Genomic DNA, 22,604 nt, shown 5'->3' with positions numbered 1-22,604 from the left:
CATAACACGTGGCATGAGTTCTACTTACAACCATTCACCAACTTTTCAAAACCAATAATTATTGCCTTATTGGAGAATGGAGAGTGTTTTAACTTTGATTAAGTATTAGTGTTAGTATTAGCATTTATTTAATTCAGTTTACTACTAGCAATTTAGCATTTAAATGTACATTTAAATATAAGAAGACACTGTAGCATTGTGGTAGGTAGGTAGTAGGTTCATATTTTGAATAGAGGAGGAAACTTGGAACACAGAAACACAAAAATGGCAGAAGTTCCTAGAGTCAAGCTTGGACCCCAAGGTCTTGAGGTATCTATGTTGTTTCATTCATTTCACTTTCAGTAGTACTACTCTGAACCTGCTTCACATTTATGCTTACTTTTGATAATGATAGGTTTCTAAGATAGGATTCGGATGTATGGGATTAACTGGTGTGTACAATGATCCTGTTCCTGAAGAAGTTGGCATCTCAATAATCAAGTATGCATTCAGCAAAGGAATCACTTTTTTTGACACTGCTGATTTCTATGGTGCCCATGCCAATGAAGTTCTTGTCGGAAAGGTTCACATTTCAACTTAAATTCATTGTTTTTGTTAGTGGTTTATTCATCCTGTGAATAAAACAATGAAAATGGCAGTAGTTATATGATAATTTGCCCTATCTCTTCAGGCTCTTAAGGAGTTACCTCGTGATAAAGTTCAGATTGCCACCAAATTTGGTATTGTCAAAATGGATATGGCTTCTAACACTGTTGTAGTCAATGGTACCCCTGAATATGTTAGATCTTGTTGTGAGGGTAGCCTTCAGCGCCTCGGTGTTGATTACATTGATCTCTATTATCAGCACCGTGTCGACACCACGGTCCCCATTGAGGACACTGTAATTTCCATTGAACTCTACTTTTTTTCTTGATTTGGGATAGTTTAGTAGCTGTTTGTATTTCTGATTTTTCTGTTCCTGAATGAGATAGATGGGGGAGCTTAAGAAGCTGGTGGAAGAGGGCAAAGTAAAGCATATAGGGTTATCTGAAGCAAGTCCTGATACTATTCGGAGGGCGCATGCTGTTCATCCTATTACAGCCGTGCAATTGGAGTGGTCGCTTTGGACTCGCGAAATTGAACAAGATATTGTTCCACTTTGCAGGTAAACTATGCTAAGGATGTTTGTATGTTAAGTGTTATGCGCTTTTTGGGAGAATATATTATTCTAATTCCTAGGCTAGTAGCTGATTTCATTGTCCTGCCTTACCTAATCATATGATATGCATCAACTAAGTTGAGTTGGTATGAAATTTAAAGTTTTGTCTTCCTAGTGTTAAGTGCTTTTCCACATCCTCCATGAATCTTCATTGAATGTATGACTATGGTGATAACATTTGCAGGGAATTAGGAATTGCGATAGTGCCATACAGCCCGCTTGGCCGTGGATTTTTCGGTGGTAAGGGTGTCACAGAAAGTATACCAGCAAACAGTTTTCTGGTATGGAAAATAGACACATTTGTTTTTTGATCATTTGATGATAATTGGCCTTGTTCCTTGCTCTCCGACTTTTTTTTTTTCGATTTTCATCAGGCATACCAGCCAAGGATTCGAGGGGAAAACTTAGACAAGAACAAGATCTTGTATTCTAAGTTGGAAAAACTGGCAGAGAGACATGGATGTAAGCCTTCACAACTTGCTCTAGCATGGATCCTTAATCAAGGGGACGATGTTGTACCTATCCCTGGTGAGTGATTTTCCATTTCCAAACATAATTTTGAATGTGTTAGCATCAATCTGTTATGAATAGTACTCATTCAAAAAATATTTATAGAAAGTACTTTCACTTTAAAACAGTTTTGGCCTGCAAAAAACATATTTATTGAACTTGTGATGTATTGTAGGAACAACTAAGACAACAAATCTTGACACTAACATCGGTTCGCTCGAAGTGAAGCTCAAGGAAGACGATTTGAAGGAGATTACAGATGCTGTACCAATGTCCGAGGTGGCAGGCGATCGGACCACTGCAGCTTTCGTTAAATGCTCATGGAAGTTTGCTGATACTCCACCAAAACGGAGCTAGATAGATATGCACCGGTTAATGCACAATCTCAGAACTCCTATCTTCCATTTTTCTCAAATTTGATCACACCTCATGAAGACTAGTTCTTGTTACCTTGCAAAATTTTGTGTGTTTTATTAAGTGAGGAGACAGAGACACAGACATGGTTCAATTAATGTTTTCAATTATGCTGAGGCATTGAACTCATTGGATTTAGTTCAGACTTCAGAGCTCTGATAAAATAAAATAACATCACAGTGATCATCTCCTTCCAAATACTGATTATGATAAAAGAATGTAATATAAAGGAAATGATCCTCGTATGTTATTGATTATTTCATCATACTTATAATGAATATAAGTAAAGTATTTTTAAGGATCTTCTTTAAGGATTTTTAAATAAATGTTTCTAATAGATTTAAGAGAAATATATCAAAATCTTCAATTTTTGTCTTTCTTTCACATTGAGTCAAGTATTGATTAATAACCTTGTGAAGACAAATATAATTGATAATTTCGTATTATACTTATTTCTTCACGAGCATTGTAGATATTAATAAATTGGCAATTAAGGACCACAATTAAGCAATCCATGATTCAAGCAAATCGACTCATAAATAAGTGATATGCTCCAAGAATCATATCACATACAAAAGGAAAATTGCTGCACTTGTTATCAAATTCAAGAAGGAAAGAATTCTTCTTCAATGCCAACAGCTACAACCAATAAATGGTGCAATGGCTAGCATGATGAAAAAGGAAATTATTCCAACATTGAAGAAGAGATTTCAAGCTCTATAAAAGAAGATCTCATCCAAGGAAGAAAGCAACCAGTGGAGTAAACACATTGCTTTTATTCCTTGTTATTTGAGTGAGTTCTTATTTAGTTATTTTCTCTTTTGTCTAGAATTAAGCTTATTTTGAGAGATACAAAAGGCAAAGAGAGTAGTGTATACAAAAGCCAATTTGTATTTTGTTTGAGAGATTGATTTCAAAAGTGTGCTAGGTTAGAGTGTACTTGATTCCTCTTATTAGGTTGGTTTAGTACTTAGGAGTTACTAAACTTGGGATAGTTTAGGTAAGTTACAAGAGTGAGAGTCTCTTAAAATTAGTAATTATAATCCTTATTGATTATAATGAAAATTCTACTATTATTGTGTTGAAGACTGGACAAAAGTCATATTAACTTTGTGGCTGAACCAGAATATATCGTAATGTCACTCTTCTCCTTTCTTATTCTCTGCAACTTCTATTTTTCTTTGTTCTGTTGCTGCAGAACGAGATAAAATCTAAAATAATCTTCTGAATTCAGTGTATTACACACTATATTTTATTAAGCAATAAAAATAGTTCCTTGATTCAAAACCTGATGCGTGAGCATCTTCTCTATCTTTTCCTAGTGAATTTGCACTTGAATTGCTAAGTTTAATTAAGATTTAATATATTTTAGCCACTATGAATGCTACTTTGAGTTGCGTGCAATTCTATTTATTTCAGGTAGCAGTTTTGATAAATTTCACGGAGTTTAAGTCAAGACCAGAGAATGGAGAGAGTGAAGAATGTATGTTGCCTCCTCCACGCTGAACTTGAAGTTATTCAAGTTCAGCGCCAGCATCAACACCTCCCAGGGAATGTACGCAAGACCTCCACGCTGAACTTGACAATGGTCAAGTTCAGCGCCAACATGAAAAGCTCTAAAGGACTTCGCTCTGCCTCCTCCACGCTGAACTTTGCTCCTTCCAAGTTCAGCGCCAGCTGAAGACTCCAAAGGAAGTTACGCGCACCACTCCACGCTGAACTTGGGTTAATCCAAGTTCAGCGTGAACTCAAGAAAAGTAAAAGAGTAGTCACTGCCTTCTCCACGCTGAACTTGGGAATTTCCAAGTTCAGCGTGGACCTTAATGAATCAAGTGGTCCCCAATTCGTCCAAAGGCTGCACGGATCTATTCAAAATAATTTTGATTTAAACTTTTATTTTATTTATAATTAGGAAAAGATACTATTTAGTTTAGGAATTATATTTTACATTAATTAGGATTAAATATAAAAGGGAAAAGAATCAACCCTTCGAGCCAATCTCTTCTCTTCGACCTCATTCTGCAATTTACAGTTTTTACGAATCCTAGTTTTTCTCTCTGAACCATGAGCAACTAAACCTCCACTGTTAAGGTTAGGAGCTATGTCTATTGTATGGATTGATACTATTATTTTTCTATTTTAATTCATGTACTGATTTCTATTTCAAGAATTGTTTTCGTTCTTTATCTTATGAATTTGGGTGGAACGGAAGTATGACCCTTGTTCTAATTGAGTTCTTGTATAACTTGGAAAAGCTCTTTACTTGAACAACAGCTTGAAAACAACTTCTCCTAAATTTCTAATTATCTGAACTTAACGGGATACGTGACATATAATCCTCTTATATTTGGGTAATTAGGATTTCTGTGGCATATAAACTAGAATTGAACTTAACCCTCTAATTGGAATTAAGTGACCAAGGAATTGGCGGTTGATGAATGTTAGGGGAAACTAAAAAGGTCTAAGAAATTAAGGTTTAGTCACATATAATTTGCCATGAATTGAATCTTGCATTATTAAAATAGTTAGTAAGAAAAGTCAATCCAGAAGATAGATATCTCTGAAACCTTAACTGTTTTCTCATATATATTTCACAATCCTTTTACTGCTTATTTTTTGATCTCCTGAATTTACTGTTAATGTATTTGAACTCTCAAAACACTATTTTCTGTTTGTCTGACTAAGCTAACCACTCAATCATTGTTGCTTGATCTATCAATCCTTGTGGGATCGACCCTCACTCACCTGAGGTATTACTTGGTACGACCCGGTGCACTTGCCGGTTAGTTTGTGGATTATAAATTTCACACCAAATTTTTAGCGCCGTTGCCGGGGATTGACTGTGATTGACAACTACTGGTTGTTTGATTTCTTAGATTAGGCGTTTTTTTTTTCTTTAATTTCATTTAACTTATCTCTTTAAAAAAAATTTTTTGATTTATTTTATTTAAATTTTCTTTTCTTAATTTCTGAAATTAAGTTTGGTGTTCCCTTAGTTGTTTTATTCTTCCTAGTTATTTTATTTATTAAGTTTAAATTTTATACTCCCTTTTGTTTATTAGTTATTTTATTTTCTTAATTATTCAGTTTATTTTCTTTATTTTATTTTTTTATTTTTATTTTCTTTTATATTTTATTTTTATTTTTCTTTATGTTCTTTTTCCTTTGCTTGTCTGTTTACCACATGGTGAGTTTAATTTTGTTTGGTGTTTTGTGCTAAGAAAAAATAATGGAGAGAGATCACATGGGTTACTACTCACACCCAAGTAGTGATTCATATTATTGTGGATAGAGTAACTATCCGAATTTTGGTTGGCAAAGTCAAAACCAAAGAAACTTCAGTACTCCATGTTCCAACTATCAAGAACCACCATCTCCATATTCATACCAAGAACCATCACCTCTCTATCCATATTAAGAACCATCATCTTTCTACCCATATCAAGAGTCACCATCTCCCTATTCATACCAAGAACCATCCTCTTTTTACTCCTATCAAGAACCATCATCTCCTTCTTATTCATATCAAGAGCCACCATCTCCTAATTCATATTAAGAACCATCATCTCTTGAGCTTCTCATGAAAGAATTCATATATGATATAAGGATGGGTGTCAAAAATGTAGAGAAATATGTGGAGTTGATTATCAAGCTCCAGAAAGAGGAACAAATAAATTCCTTTCCAAGAGATATAATGCAAGATCTTATAGAAGAAAGTGAGGAAATCAATCAAATAAGTTCATACTCCAGTGAATTAGAGAACTCTCCACCCTCACACATGGAAGAAGAGGAAGATGCAAAAACAAAGGAGGAAGATGCACAAACAAAGAAGGAAGATGCACAAACAAAGGAGGTTGTAAGGGATGAAAATAATTATGGGAATCTACACTCCAATGAAGCAGAGAGTGGCATAGAGGGTGAGTTTCTTAAACCACCAATTCAAGAAGTTCTTGATGAAGGGTACACTCTAACCATCACACAACACCCAAATTTTGAAATCAAAGAAGTGAAGGCACCCAAGAAAAGCACTGAAAAGGAGATTGTGACCAAGAAACAGAAGAAAATATCCATGAAAAAGAGAAGGTCGGCAAAAAACAATCCAAACTCTACCCCAACAAGCAAGGTGAATCAAGCTAATAACAATAAAAGAAAGCTTGTTAGGAGAAATTCAAGTCCAAGGGCACTAATTTTCACCTCTCCCCCCTTGTAGACATTTCTTTTAACCAACTGGAAGAAGATGAGAAAAATTCAACAATCAAGTGTTAAGTTAATGACATTAAAAAAGCGCTTGTTGGGAGGCAACCCAACTACTAGTATCCTTGGTTTTGTAGTTACTTTGGTTTTAATTTTATAGTTATTTTTATTTTAGCATTATAGTTATTTTAGTTCTGGTTTTAAATTAATTTATCTCAATTTTTTTAGAATTTTTCATGTTTTACATGTGTTCCGAGGGTTACCTGAAACTGTAGGTCAATCTCGGACGAGATCTTCTGTGCTGATCGAAGATGACGTGTCCGGCTTGAGTGGCGGCCGGAGCTATCGTATCCGACTTGTTGAGCTTGGCTACACTGCTGATCCTTCATCACCGGAGGGTAGGGGGTACCTGCAAAGGACTCCGATGCTTAAGTTAGTAAGGGTATTAAGCAGGTTTTTAGTAGAATCAGTGTATGAGTTATACATGGGTGCTCCAGTGTATTTATAATGGTGTGGAGTGACCTTCTTAGATAAGATAAGTTAGTTATCTTATCTTATCTTATCTTATCTTATCTTATCTTATCTTATCTTATCTTTGAATGAGGTCATCTTATCTTCTGGGGAACCGCCTTTATCTTTCTAGGCTTTGACTGCCTTTAGATTGGGCTGTGTCCCTTCGTTTGGGCCTGCTTGGGCCTCTTATGGCAATTTGGCCGAGCTCTTTGTGAAGAGGTCGGTAATGGGCCAACCTTCCAAGAGGTCGGACATGGACCAACCTTCTAAGAGGTCGGATAGTCTAACCTGAAGAGGTCGGTCGACTTGTTGTAAAACATCCCGGGTCGGACAGCTCAACCCAGGGTATGAACAACATGTATTTTGGTCATGCAAAGTGATTAGAACAAGAACAGGAGCAATTAAAAGGAATTTTTGACACCCTAGAGTTTTTCTTTGCTTGGGGACAAGCAAACTTTTAAGTTTTGTGTTGTAGTGTGCGCTCTCTGTTTATTTTAATGACACCAAAGGGAGACAAATCATCTTCACGGAGGAGCACAGCTGGAGGAATGAGATGGCCACCAGCATAACTGAGGTGGTTGAGTTTCTTTCATTCTATTTCCCCTTCCGTTCTTATTTTGTTGTCTTCTGTTTTCTATTGCTTTGATTGCCTGCATGATCTTTAGTACTTTCAGTTTTTAGATTTAGTTTCATTCTATTATTTGGTTTTAGTAAAAAAAAATTGTCTCATGTACCGCTCACTGAGCTTGAATCTAAAAAGAAAAAGAAGTGATGTATTGCATGAGAAATTGAGTTTATATTGAAGAGTAGTCTTATTCACTTAGATGTGGTGGTATTATCTGTGATTTTGAATGTATGATATGAACAGTGCATATTTGAATTTGAATCAAGAGATGTTGATGTATAAGGAATAGGAGTTTAGAGAACCATTATGAATTTTCTAAAATTAGTAAAAGTTAATCCTTGAAGCAAAAGCAACAGCAAGGGAAGAATAAAAAGCAAGGTCCAAGACTCTGAGTATCAATGACTAGGGAGGTCAGACATGATTAAAAGTTCAAAGAGTTGTTTCCCTAGTCATATGCTTGTGGTGTTCTTGTGTTAAGTAATCATTGAGACATAATATTTAGAGTCGAGATTAAATGCATTTAGCAGAGTATGCCAAAGGCTTTGAGCACCACTGTCTGGGAGTAGTTGAAAGAAAAATTAGAACCTCAAAAGAGTTTCCCAATTAAGTGCTTGTGGTGTTTTTGTGTCAAGTAACTATTGAGACAGAACATTTAAAGTCACGGCTAGGCTCAAGGTACAAAGCACCAATTAAAAGAGAATTGAAGGATATCTGCTGTGTTCAAGAATTAAATTGAAGTATAAAGATCAAAGAATTCATAATATTATCCGGATTATAATTCCGAATGACAATGACATTCCTCTGATTCAAAGGAGAGTGAGATGCCAAAACTATTCAGTATTGCAATAGATAAACCCCACCTCAAGAAGAGACATGAGCATAACTGAACTCTCGCTTCTCATGCAAATTCACATCTTGATCGTGTACTAATTTTGGTTGCTTGAGGACAAGCAACAATTCAAGTTTGGTGTTGTGATGCGTGAGCATTTTCTCTATCTTTTCCTAGTGAATTTGCACTTGAATTGCTAAGTTTAATCAAGATTTAATATATTTTAGCCACTATGAATGTTACTTTGAGTTGTGTTCAATTCTATTTATTTCAGGTAACAGTTTGGACGAATTTCACGGAGTTTAAGTCAAGACCAGAGAATGGAGAGAATGAAGAATGTATGCTGCCTCCTCCACGCCGAACTTAAAGTTATTCAAGTTCAGCGCCAGCATCAACACCTCCCAGGGAATGTGCACATGACGTCCACGCTGAACTTGAGAAACTTGACAATAGTCAAGTTCAGCGCCAACATGAAAAGCTCCAAAGAACTTCACTCTGCCTCCTCTACGCTGAACTTGGCTCCTTCCAAGTTCAGCGCTAGCTGAAGACTCCAAAGGAAGTTACGCACACCACTCCACGCTAAACTTGGGTTAATCCAAGTTCAGCGTGAACTCAAGAAAAGCAAAAGAGTAACCACTGCCTCCTTCACCCTGAATTTGGGAATTTCCAAGTTCAGCGTAGACCTTAATGAATCAAGTGGTCCCCAATTCGTCTAAAGGCTGCATGGATCAATTCAAAATAATTTTGATTTAAACTTTTATTTTATTTATAATTAGGAAAATATATTATTTAGTTTAGGAATTATATTTTACATTAATTAGGATTAGATATAAAAAGGAATAAAATCAGCCCTTCGGATCAATCTCTTCTCTTCGACCTCATTCTGCAATTTACCGTTTTTATGAATCCTAGTTTTTCTCTCTGAACCATGAGCAACTAAACCTCCACTGTTAAGATTAGGAGCTCTGTCTATTGTATGGATTGATACTATTATTTTTCTATTTTAATTCATGTACTGATTTCTATTTCAAGAATTGTTTTCGTTCTTTATCTTATGGATTTGGGTGGAACGGAAGTATGACCCTTGTTCTAATTGAGTTCTTGTATAACTTGGAAAAGCTCTTTACTTGAACAACAGCTTGAAAACAACTTCTTCTAAATTTCTAATTATCTGAACTTAACGGGATATGTGACATATAATCCTCTTATATTTGGGTAATTTGGATTTTTGTGGTATATAAACTAGAATTGAACTTAACCCTCTAATTGGAATTAAGTGACAAAGGAATTGGCGGTTGATGAAGGTTAGGGAAGACTAAAAAGGTCTAAGGAATTAGGGTTTAGTCACATATAGTTTTCCATGAATTGAATCTTGCATGATTAAAATAGTTAGTAAGAAAAGTCAATTCGGAAGATAGATATCTCTGAAGTCTTAACTATTTTCTCATATATATTTCACAATCCGTTTACTATTTGTTTTCTGATCTCCTGAATTTACTGTTAATTCATTTGAATTCTCAAAACACTATTTTTGTTTGTCTGACTAAGCCAATCATTCAATCATTGTTGTTTGATCCATCAATTCTCGTGAAATTGACCTTCACTCACCTGATGAAGTATTACTTGCTACGACCTGATACATTTGCCGATTAGTTTGTGAATTGTAAATTCCGCACCAAAACCCCTTTTCAATTCACTTTAAAACCTTCACTTCGAAGCACGCATTAGCAAACTTCGATCATAAATTAGTTAAGTTATGCCTAAAGTCCATATAGAAATAGCCAAATACTATAGTCCTCATTATTAGTAAGAAAATGATTGATTGGAAGAATTCATGGTGGTCAACACGTCATAGAGACCATGATGAGTGGAGTAGCTCAGAATGAGACAAATGATATCATTTTAAAACTAGTTGCCTTCAATGACCGCAACCCAATAGATGCTTTAGATTAATTAATTAAATCATAATTTCATTGTTTATGATTAACATATTAAGCTACTTTAACTACTTTATATCAATTATATAACAAGAGATACTGAAGAAGAAGCAGGATAGTTGACATTTTGAAGAGAGACACAAAGATGGGACATGTTCCTAGAGTGAAGCTTGGAAGCCAAGGCCTTGAGGTATGTAAGTATATCAATGTATCTATGTTTGATTGATATAGTGATTAGTGATCTTATTAATTTAATTTGATTGATGAATGATCGATGATGATAGGTGTCTAAATTGGGATTTGGGTGTATGGGGCTAACCGGAGTATATAATGATCCTGTTCCTGAAGAGGTTGGCATCTCAATAATCAAGTATGCATTCAACAAAGGCATCACCTTCTTTGACACTTCTGATTTTTATGGACCCCATACCAACGAACTTCTTGTCGGAAAGGTTTTCCTCTTTACCTACTTTATTCTATACTAGAATAAGACGCACAATGCACAGATGGTAAATTAATGATAATATATAATAAATATTAAAAATAATTATATTTTATAGAATTAATTTAAGTATTTTTTTTGTAAATTCAATTTAAAAATATAATAAATTTTTTGTGCTAAATTTAATATCATTTAAAGGAATAGTGATAAAAAACTTATATAAGTAGTTCAAATAGTATGGAATTTGAATATTTGTAACGTAAAATTTATTATGATTAATAATATTATTATTACATTTGTAATATAAATGTTTATTATATTTAATGAGTTATTTATAGAAATTAATAAATTAATTATTAGAATTATAAATTTATTGTATTATTTATAACGGTGAGATATAATAAATATATGGATATAGATTTAATGTCTTTGTAGATTACAAATTTGATTACAAATTTTTGTATTTTTTTTTGTTAATTTAGAAATAATAGTTGATTTGGCAAAAATTGAGTGGTTGATTCTAATATTTTGCTAAGTAAGCGATGTTGCTCACATGTCATTAGTAGAAAAAAAAAGATGTTTTAAAAGTAACGTAGATAAATTTATGTATCTACTTTTATATATTAAGAATAAATAGATAAATAGATTGGTAGTGTTTTTATGATGTGTCTGCTACAAATCTAACATATTTTGGTACCAAACATGTGGTAAACACCCATCTCCAAATGTATTTAATGTGTGACATATTATGTTTAAGTAATTTAGTCAAATATGTTAAATTATCTAATAATTCTAAACTATCATCTTCATGTAAATATGACACACGCAAGTTTAATATAACATTTTATTTGACTATGTATGTATATGTATCAGGCGATTAAGGAGATACCTCGTGATAAAATTCAGATAGCCACCAAATTTGGAATTGTGAAAATGGAACCTAACAATGTCATAGTAAATGGTAGACCTGAATATGTTAGATCATGCTGTGAGGGTAGCCTTCAGAGACTTGGTGTAGATTACATTGATCTCTATTATCAGCACCGTATTGACACCACAGTACCCATCGAGGACACTGTAAGTGCCACTGATTAGACTAACAAACTTTTGTGTATACATTTTTTTTTATTTAAGTTTTATTTCTTGATTTGTTTTGCATGCATGAGATGGGAGAGCTGAAGAAGCTGGTGGAAGAGGGAAAAATAAGGTACATTGGTTTATCAGAAGCAAGTGCTAACACAATTAGAAGGGCACACGCTGTTCATCCCATCACTGCTCTTCAATTGGAGTGGTCCCTTTGGACTCGCGAGATTGAACAAGACATCGTTCCACTTTGCAGGTAAATGAATGAAAACCTGGTTGAATTCAAGTATGAACATCAGAATCTCTATTATACAGATAAAATAGTTACAATTATAGCAGAAAACAGTTATAATAGTAAAATATGGCAGAGACTCACATGCAGTTGTATTAATGTGAAGTTGATAGCTGAGAATCATTAGATGATTCGACAAGTTTGACTAAATTGTCATCTAACAATTCTCAACTATCAACTTCGTGTGAAAACAACTGCATGTAAGTATTCACAGTAAATATTTAATTGTTCTGAGACTTGTAGGGAGTTAGGAATTGGGATAGTACCATATAGTCCCCTTGGGCGTGGATTCTTTGGTGGCAAGGGTGTCATAGAAAGCATACCTGCAGACAGTTTTCTGGTACATATTAATGTTTATTCTAAGTGTGTTATGTTTTGTTTGTGGTGAAATTTGGCCTTGTTCCTCATTCACTCACCAATATAGTCTCTATTTGAATTTCGCATCAGGCAATTCAGCCAAGGCTACAAGGAGAAAACTTTGACAAGAACAAGATGGTATACTCCAAGATAGAGAATTTGGCAGAGAAACATGGATGCAAATCTTCACAGCTTGCTCTTGCATGGATTAATCATCAGGGCGATGACGTCGTGCCAATCCCTGGTGAGTGATTTCCCATTTTATACATGTAAATTATTTTGATTGTTTTCTGATTTGTTCATCACCTATAAATATGTGGTATCTTGTATTATACAGCTATCACACAACACAAAGAACATCTTCATATCCAGTTTACTCTTGAGTTCTAATCATGAATTATATCATTAATAAATAAATTACTTGAATGAACTGAACTTTTTGTCATGTGTTATTGTTGTTGTAGGAACAACAAAGACAAAGAATCTTGACATCAATTTGGGTTCCCTTGAAGTGAAGCTCAGCAGAGATGATCTGAATAAGATTGGAGAACTAATTTCTGAGGTAACAGGGGAACGAACCACTGATGCCTTTGTTAGATGCTCATGGAAGTTTGCTGATACCCCATCAAAGCCAACCTAGCTAGATATGTTTGCATGCATCTAAATAACATTAATTGTTATTGGTCCTTTAAGGATTTATAACAACTCTTGTTACCTATAACTATTGTGAATGTCATGTCATGAATGTATTGCTATTACATAAATAAAGTCAGTTTCAACCAGAATTTGAGGGATCAAAAGTTTTGCATCGGCTTGGCATGTCGTCACTTATTGAGTTCATAAATTAATGAAACTATCTGAACACCAGAAAGATTACAATATGATCAAACCTGAATCAAAAGAATAATGGAAAAATGTCCACTCTTGCAATTTATACATAAACCAAAGAATAAATGACCATTTTTTACCATAAAAGATTTGGGCACCAACAATTCTAACTATAAAAGATGTAAAAACATTTGATCTTTCATGGTTAAAATTGTCTGCCCTTAAATATTTTATGGTTTCTAAACCAAATCTTTATTATATTATATATCAGAAAGCAAAGTAGTTGGATCCAACTGTAATATAGCTTCATCTTTGATTAATTCAGCAAGCTCTTCATGTGGCAGCATAACTGTCACAGTTCTTGCAAGCCCTTCTTCACAAGAAGGCATCACCATGATCAAACCTTTCCCAGCCACATTTCCTACATGGCATGAAACATGAACCGGCTTCTCGTTATCACTAAACTTTGCTTCATATGGCAGAGATTCCATGCAAACACAGGTTAATTCTTCGCCATACATGCAACGATTCGATGATCCTAACCGTTCTATGGCACACCGTATCTCCTCTTCTTCAATCCCTGCCAAGTGCCTATTCACTGCACTAACTACACTTCCTAAATCTTCACCTTCAAGAGAAAGCATTGTGAAATGCAGAGCATTTCCAAAGTAACCAAAAGGGATTGGTTCTTTAAGAAGCTTCTTTCTGAAATCTATGCAAATGGATAGAGAGTGAGTTTGATCATTGTTTTTCAATGGCTTCAAGTGAGAGATTCTAGTCCAAAACAATGCACAAAGAAAATCAAATGGGGTGGCATTGGGGCAAATGTCATGGATATTGGATAGGCACTGTTGCATTGTTGAACTGGAAAACTTGAAAGTGGCGTTGGCCATGTCTTTTGCTTGCTGCGGAGGTGGCGGCTTAGCATGGCCGTTTGAAAGTGGCTGCGGCGACGGCGAAAAAGGGAGTGGAGTGAAGGAAGGAGGGTTGGTAATGGGTAAGTTTCGGTGTACTAGTGTCCATGATTTGATGAATGATGCTAAGCAAGTTAGATCAGCAAGCATGTGACTGCAACTTATTCCTATTGCAACACCTCCTTCTTTGAAATTGCTTACCTGCAACGTAATCATAATTAAGAACTTTGAATAATTTGACTTAATATTCAGTTCTACCTGTTAACTCTTTAATAAATGCCTTTTAAGATAGTACTTATTAGCAGACTTGTTAATTAATTGCTAAAAGAGTTTGGTCATCTCATCTGTCTCTCTCATAGAGATAACTACGTTTTTAAATAACAATATATTGATTAGTCTTTCGTTAATTATTCTTAGCTTTCGTTTTCATCATAAACAAATTGCATAGCATTACCCTAACATAAGGGAACATATGTAATTAAATTGCTCAAAGACTATCATTAACGCTATTTTTTTATAATGACAAGATAATGAGATATGAACTTAGAAATAGAAAATTATATTTAACAAAAAAGATATAGATAAATATATTATATTTAGGACATTGAATTAATGTATTTTATGTCATTTCTATAAGAAGAAGTCAGAGACACTAAACAGAGACACACTTTATTTTTTATTTATTATTATTATTAAATTTTTATAATTATATTTTTTATTATTTTATTTTTTTATGAAAAAAAAAGTAAATTAAATTTTTTATTATTTGTTATATCTTATATTCAATTCACTATTAAATAAAATATAAACATACTAATTTTTGTATTTTGTTCTCGGTATGTTTCGTATTTTATTTATTTTATTCTCAATCACGCAGCGTAATTATACACGTTAGCATGCATGGAAAAAATACATTTCCTTTTGTAACACGGTATTACTTACAAAAAAATCCTTAAGGACCACTAACTATAATTTATATTTAGCCATTAGTCCAACACTTTTAATATAATAATTTAGCACTATATTTTTAATTAATATTTTTAAATATTATTAATTAACTGCAGATCAAAAATAATAAATTATACTACTCCTATAATATTGTCCTCTAATAAATTAAAGTATGTGTCTTTTATCTTTGTATATATATTATCACTGTTAGATTATCGACATAGTTTACTTATTTTTTTGGTGTCTTTTCTAATATTTTGGTGTCTTTCATTAGACTATTCTCTCCCCATTTAAATATTCTGTCCACCTTTAAATATAACAGGTGTATACTAAAGTAGATGATAATGTCATTTCTATTTTGATAATATAATTTTTTCTTATAAATTTATATAAAATACAATGTAAAAAAATTATGCAAAGTATGAAGTTATTAAAAATAAGAGTGATATTATTTCCTAAATTAATTATAAATTAAAAAATATTAATTTCGCACGACCATTTAATCAGATTCATACATTTAGATAAGTTTCTACATAATAAATTTAAAAATTAATTATTTTTATTAATACACAATACACAATTGATTATCTAGGTAAAACTTTCTTATAGTGAGAATGCCTAAAAATTAAATTCTAAAAAAAATATGTCTAGTTAATATAAGTGATAACAAAAATATTAAAAAATGGATGTCATATGTATTATTTTGTGTATATTTAATTATTTATACCTTCTATTTGTCTTAAAAAAAATCAAAGGTTTGTTTTTTTATCTCAAAAAAATATTTCTTATTGTCATGTATTTAAACTAACACTAAAGTACTAACTCCCTAATATTTTTCTAAAAGAAATATATGGTAAAAAACAAAAGTGAAAACTCAAAGTGTGTTTGTGTAAAATTGACAAATTTTTTTTTTTGGTCAAGTGTAAAATTGACAATTGATAACGAGTCTTAGCTATCAACACAGCACACGACTTTTTAACAGAAAAAAAAAAAAATAGTAGTGTAAAGAGAGTTTGCTTCAAAACAAGTAACAAGTTCCAATAAGTTATAACTAAGAGTTCGCGAATTTGAATCCCTTTATCTTTAGTAAAAAAAAATTCGAATTTTCTTATTTTTCGATAAAAAAAAAATTAACAAGTTGATACCTGAATTCGAAAGGGAGACCAGGTGGTAGGATCAATAGGCATATGGTTCCAAGACGCAAGAAGCTTCTCTTGGGAAGCAGTTGCAGAATTAAGCCACTCACTGAGGGTGCCATCCACGCTGCCCTTAACCACCCTAACACCCGCATCGTTGCACCTAACTTGCCAATTACCATCATGCCCCTGCTCCAACAACAACCTACCCGTCATTGTGGGGTACATGGTAAGAACCGTAGACAATGATTCCCTCCACGAATCCAAGTCATATAACCCAAACAACTCATCCTGGTCCCTATAATAGAAAACCATATGGAGCGTGTGTTGAGCCATGGCACGGTCCAATGCGGAAAGCTCATGATGGGTCTTACCCGACCCGGTTGGTTCACTTGATACTGCTGTGAGCTTGGAGTGCAAGGTCACACTCAACGATGGAGAATGAGAAGTAGTAATGCTCGCCATATATTAAGAAATTAAAACACTTATGCTTACATGTATTAGTGTGTGTATTGATCGCAATAAACGGATTGGTGTGTGTCTATATAGAGAAGTGGGAACACATACACATATTAAAGACTTCTAATAAAAGCTAAGGAAGAGTACAAGTTGGGTTTTACGAGGACAGTTGAGATTATTAAAGAGATTCGGTGAAGGTTGGTAGTTCATATTTATTCAGGAACACCATGCTTCACTTTAATTAATGGTTTAGGATGTCATTCACGTTTCACATGCTTCACTTTACTATTTATTGATACATTAGTATTAGCTAATACTAAAAAAATAATTATAATATAAGTAACCATATGTTAGCAGAAAGACAAAAAATAATAGGATAAAATATATTTTTTGTTTCTAAAATTTTATAAAAATTTTAAAAATACTACTAAGTTTTATTTTATTTTAATTTTGTCTCAAAAGTTTTTAATTTGTATCAAATATATCTTTAATAACTAATTTTTTAAAAAATTTAAAACTAATCTAACAATAATGTATAAAAATTTAAGACCAATTTAACAATAATGTTTGCAATTTGCACTATTCGTCTATTCACCAATAAGGCAATAATTATTAACCTAACAATCTCAATGGATTGATGCATGTTGGCAAATCATAGGTGTTTCTCCATCCCTATCTCGTTAAATTTCAGTTATTGACATTTTTATTATTATCCCTATTCCTTGCACACGTAAATGTCTGCCAATTTCTTGTACGAAATCATCTTTTCGGTCTTCAACAACCTCATACTTGATTTCATCAATGCTCCTTTAGATTTACGTGTTAGGATAATTGCCAAAACAATGTTTTGAAATAGGATTCAATTGTCTTCGTATGAAATTATTAGTTAAAAATAATTAGATATTTTAATATATTTGACTCAATTATTATTTAACGACTTTTAATTTTTAATTTTAGATTATATAAAAATAAATACAAATAAATTTTCACCTTTAAAATAATATAATATAACTTATTTTGTAATTTTTTTTCGATATAATATAACTTATTTTGTAATATTTTTTTTCCGATGCCCTAAAAACTATGCTATATATTATGCAGTGATCCTTATTTAATATAAAGTAATATTAAGTAATTAATTTTTAAAAATTATTTTATTTATCTTAAATTTTAAATTATCAATTATAAATTTTTAATTTTATACCTTAAATTATAAATTTTAAATTAACTAACTAAAAAATATTTTTTATATTTTTTTCTTAAATATAATATAACCACACCAGCCAGCTGTTATATATTATCGACAATAATTTATTGATTTGGTTAAAACTTTAAATCAAGGTTGTCAATTCCAAAGGATACACATCTTATTGACGTTGAACCAACACATCAAATTAATTCAGGCCGGATCAAGCTGTTTATTATTATTATTATTATTATTATTATTATTATTATTATTATTGTTGTTGTTGTTGTTGTTGTTGTTGTTGAAAGAATCATTTTGTTAGCGGGCCAAATTTGCACCTCTCTACTTCACATTGCACATGGGGTGGGCCGGGTGACCCTGGTTGATCCAACTAGTTGATTTAATAGACCAATCCCAAAGTAAGATTTCACAAATTTATTTAATATACTAAATCAAACAATCCTTCGGACCATATATTGATATATATATATATATATGGAGGTAAAGTCATTTTAGTACTTAGACGGCTTAGAACATAACAAAATAAGATAAAAAATTTAAAACACAAAAATTAATATTTAATATTTTATTTAATAATAAACTAAACATAAAAAATAAATTATTAAATTTTAATATACTTTTTTTTTAAAAAAATTGAAAAGAAATATAATAATACAAAATGTATTTATAACAAATTAATAGAAAAATTAAAAAATAAATGATATTTTTTATTAATATTTTTGTAATATACTAATTTAATATCTATAATAATAATATCATTCATATTTCATATAAAAAATATAATTTTATATTTTTGTACATCTATAAATAAATACAGTTCGAGAAATATTTAATAAGATAAAATCTATAATACGAAACTTTTTTAGAAAGGTCAAGCTGATGGTAGAGGCATGAATTTAGTTAGTTAGAAGGTGTTGGTCACTTCTAAGAAGTTTGGTGGTTTGGGAATTTAAAATTCGTTTTGTGCTAATATTGTTCTTTTTGAAAAGTTAATTTGGCAATTTTTTTATCATCCAAATAAGTTACAAGTTCAATTGTTGGCCAAAAAATATCGTTCATCTCCCGAAAAATATTTCAGTTAATCTTGAGACACGAGTTCTTATGTTTGGAAAAGTTTATGTAGAATTTGGAATCTATTGAAGGATGGCTTTGTTTGGTGTATTAGGAATCTAAACCAAAACTTTAGATTTTCTAATTGGAGAAAAGAGGAACAACTTTGTCATGAGATAGATTATATTTACATTTTTTATTTGAATCTCCGGATTTTATATTTTTGGTCATTTGGACAATGGTACTTTCAGAATATCTATTCTTTTCTAAATCAGTTTTTGCAAGGCAATATTCTTTTCTATAATCTAAATGTGCAAGCAGGTTCAGTAGTAGGATAGTTTTGGTCTAGTGCGACATTAAAGATTTACGACTCTCATAGTTGTTACTTGTGGCTCAGTAAAAAGAAGTTTTGTTGGAATTAACTTTGGCGTCAGCTTGTTCCGAAAAAACATAAATTTTGGGTTTGACTTTGTCTTAGAAAGGCTCTGTTCACCGTTGCTTTTCGTTTCAGAAAGGGTATCTCATCGCCGGACAATTGTCCACAATGTTTTTCTGGTCAGGAATCGATTGTTCATTGTATTTGAGATTGTTTGAAACTCAGCTAGTTTGGCAGACTTTGGAGATTTCTGATCAACCTCTGGATTTGATGAACTGGTTCTTGCTTCATATCAAAGAGCGTTCTTTTAGATTTTTTTTTTGTCTATGGTAGATTTGGCGTTTCAGGAATAATGAGATCTTTTACCCACACGAGTCTTGGCCCCTGGATAAGGTGACTAGTATGGCTTTGTCCTTGAAAAATGTGCTTTAGAATATTTGAGTTGCAACGAGTTTCTATCCCTCTACCATTAGTGGCTTATGATTTTCCTCTCAGTGGATATTTCTAATATTAATTGTGATACAAGTTATCCTGACATTGGTGATCGTGTTGGTTTTGTCTGTGTTAGTAGAGATTAGAATAGAAGTTGGCAACGAAACTGTTTGAAAATGATTGAGAATCGTAATATTCTGCAATGAAAGTTGTTTGTTATTTGAAGAGGATATCTTTCAACATGAAAATTAAGGCAAAGAGATATTATTTATGAAACAGATTGTATGAATGTCTTTATTTTTGTCAATAATTTTTAAGATAACTCTGATTTTGTTGATCTTTTAATGTTAAAAATTTGAGACATCATATCTTAAAAGTGACATATTAATTTACAGTTAATCTTTAGAAATGCAAACAAAATGATAAATATTATGATAAAGACAGCAATAAAAACTCGTATTCACCGAATGAAACTTCTGCTACTTTAAAAAAAATTTAAAAGTAATATTCAATAAAATTGTCTTATTTTTTAAACAATTTTTTATTCTTTATTTTTCTTTTTTATTTATTCTGTTGTTCCCTTTTCAATAATAATAATAATAATAAAAAAGGCAGATTGAGGGAAAGGAGAGTGCCACACTGCCAGCACATCTTTTGCACGGCGAAGTCTGATATGGATTGATATAAACATCCATAAAGTGTATGGATGTTGTATGGCTGTAGTATATTAGATTGATATTTGGATCAACTGACCTTGTTGTATTTTGGCTGCTATTATCAGATAGTGTCACTAGATTTGTCTTTTTTGGATTAAGACATATTTGTCTCTTTTAATTGAAACTAGTGAGGTGTTAATTATCTGTTAAATTTTTTCCATTGGACCAATCTCAAAGTGGCTTATCTTTTTTTTTTTTTTCCCTTCTCTTATTATGGTAATAAAAAAAAAAAAAACCTAGGAAACTAAATTCATAGATGATAGAACTCAAATTTCACCCTACTCATGCTCATTATTATTTTAGTTGCAAGTTTTTATTCATATATTACAATTGATTTAATATTTTAAAAAAATTATGAAGACTTCAAACTTATTTATAATTAATTTGACACCATAATAATGAATGATTTATTAATTTATTTCTAATAGATACGGTTGTTTTTAAAAATACTGTTGTCGTAACTAATTAGATTTGTTCTATTCACATTTATAGTATAATTCACCTATTATTTAATAAAGTATGCTTTTCATGTTTTATGAAGTTATCCTATGTATTCCCTTGACAAATCTAATGTATGCCTTATTCTAATTTTCATTGTTTTATGTCACATAAAGTCATATTTGACCTTAAAAAAATTATCTACAGACTACAGTAACATAATATGAATTAAAAAAACACATGAATTAAACAAAACATCAACAGTCTTTCCATGAACAAGATAGTGATATAAAAAAAATATTTTTTCCAAGGAAAGAATTTCCTTTTTTTTTGGTGGAGGAAGTGGGCAAGTCAAATTAAACAAATCCATTACTAAAATTTCCGTTGTTCCTGAGACCTGAAGAATTAATTTATTTCCTTTTTATAAATTAGAATAAAGTTGAATAAATTAGAATCATAAAAATCACATTTAAATACATCGTTATTATTAGATTCACAAAAAAAAATACATCGTTATTATTTCTACAAATATTAGATTTGGCCCTATGAAAAATTGCAATATTATATGTGTATAATAAAAATTTGTTAGTGAAATAAATACACATAAGAATTTAATATTATATTTATCTTCCAATGAAAAATGCATAAAAATAAAATAATTTAAATATTAAAGCAATTTTAATATATGAGAATAAAAACATTTAACTAAAATAATCATGTGCATGAGCCGGAAAAGACTGGTTCTACAGATTTAGTTTTCTTTAGTTTTTTATATTTTGGTCACAATATAAAAGGAAAACAAAAATGTAATCACTATTCACTACCCCAAAAATGAAAGAACACAGCTATGAGGCCCAAGTCCAAAATATGAGCTACTTTGTGACTGGCTCAACAGAAAAACATCACACATAACTCATTTGAATTAGGGGTGGCAACATGTACCCTGTTCGCGAGTACTCAATCCGACCCTACCCAATCGAATAGAGTTGTCAACTTGATCCATAGCGGATAGGGTAGGGTGCGGGTAGAGTTCTCGTGCGGGTCGGGTAGGGTGTGGATTGAGTCTCAACCCTACCCGACCAACCCGCACTCTATATATGCATATGTTATATACTTATATAAAAATATATTTTAAGTGGTGGTTGAACCAAAGACCTCTCATTAAATGCAAAAAATCCTTAGTCATTAAAAGAAGATCATTAATTGATAATTTAATAAACTTTTTTTTTATATAAAAGTCAGTTCTATTTTAAATTATCATCAAGTTATATAATAATATTGTTTCTTTTTTGTAACCCGTGGGTAGGGTCAGATACCCGCAGGTTAAGAGCGGGTAGGATTAGGGTTGAGATATTCTCAACTCGTAGGTAGGGTAGGGTTGAGTTTATATAAAAATCTCAACCTGCGGGTATGGTTAGGGTTGGCTCCAAACCCTACTCTACCCTACCCATTGCCACCCCTAATTTGAATGAAGGGTTATGACTTATGATATGGTGATGATGTCTATTTTTTTTTCATGTAATGAGCTTATTAGCTTATTAATGGAAACTACACATTTTATGTTCTTTTTAAGAGGGGTTAGGTATTGTTTTAGAAGAGCCAGCTTCGATTTACTCTGCACTAAATTTTGTTGGTCACTCCTCACGTTACTAGTATTACTAGAATAATCAACAAGATTTATAATTTTTTAGTTTGTAAAGGTGGAA

The 22,604-nt window shown here is 32.0% G+C and overlaps 3 protein-coding genes across 4 annotated transcripts; 2 read left to right on the top strand and 1 right to left on the bottom strand.

Annotated features, from left to right (window-relative positions):
- Positions 1–167: 167 nt before the first annotated feature.
- Positions 168–2,420, top strand: LOC107645825 (putative aldo-keto reductase 1). Its single transcript, XM_016349948.3, has 7 exons — positions 168–309; positions 395–562; positions 671–880; positions 972–1,144; positions 1,383–1,479; positions 1,573–1,726; positions 1,884–2,420. Exons 1-7 carry the CDS (start codon positions 265–267, stop codon positions 2,063–2,065), a joined length of 1,029 nt encoding a protein of 342 aa, XP_016205434.1. The 5' UTR covers positions 168–264; the 3' UTR covers positions 2,066–2,420.
- Positions 2,421–10,290: 7,870 nt separating this feature from the next.
- On the top strand, positions 10,291–13,179 carry LOC107645827 (putative aldo-keto reductase 1). 2 transcript variants are annotated; one of them, XM_016349950.3, is made up of 7 exons: positions 10,291–10,410; positions 10,505–10,672; positions 11,536–11,739; positions 11,829–12,001; positions 12,281–12,377; positions 12,485–12,638; positions 12,859–13,179. In XM_016349950.3, the coding sequence occupies exons 1-7, from the start codon at positions 10,366–10,368 to the stop codon at positions 13,032–13,034; spliced, it is 1,017 nt and encodes a 338-aa protein (XP_016205436.1). In that variant the 5' UTR covers positions 10,291–10,365; the 3' UTR covers positions 13,035–13,179. The 2 variants fall into 2 exon arrangements, with proteins under 2 accessions (XP_016205436.1, XP_016205437.1); XM_016349951.3 differs by having other exon boundaries at positions 10,322–10,414.
- On the bottom strand, positions 13,180–16,942 carry LOC107645826 (acetyl transferase 1). Its single transcript, XM_016349949.3, has 2 exons — positions 16,230–16,942; positions 13,180–14,337 (listed from the first exon to the last, which is right to left on the bottom strand). Exons 1-2 carry the CDS (start codon positions 16,683–16,685, stop codon positions 13,483–13,485), a joined length of 1,311 nt encoding a protein of 436 aa, XP_016205435.1. The 5' UTR covers positions 16,686–16,942; the 3' UTR covers positions 13,180–13,482.
- Positions 16,943–22,604: the final 5,662 nt, after the last annotated feature.

This window comes from Arachis ipaensis, chromosome B6 (assembly GCF_059453495.1).
Source record: "Arachis ipaensis isolate K30076 ecotype BB chromosome B6, ASM5945349v1, whole genome shotgun sequence".
Classification (NCBI taxonomy): domain Eukaryota; kingdom Viridiplantae; phylum Streptophyta; class Magnoliopsida; order Fabales; family Fabaceae; genus Arachis; species Arachis ipaensis.
The sequence above is the reverse complement of the archived record's forward strand: the minus strand, read 5'-3'. Positions and strand labels throughout refer to the sequence as shown.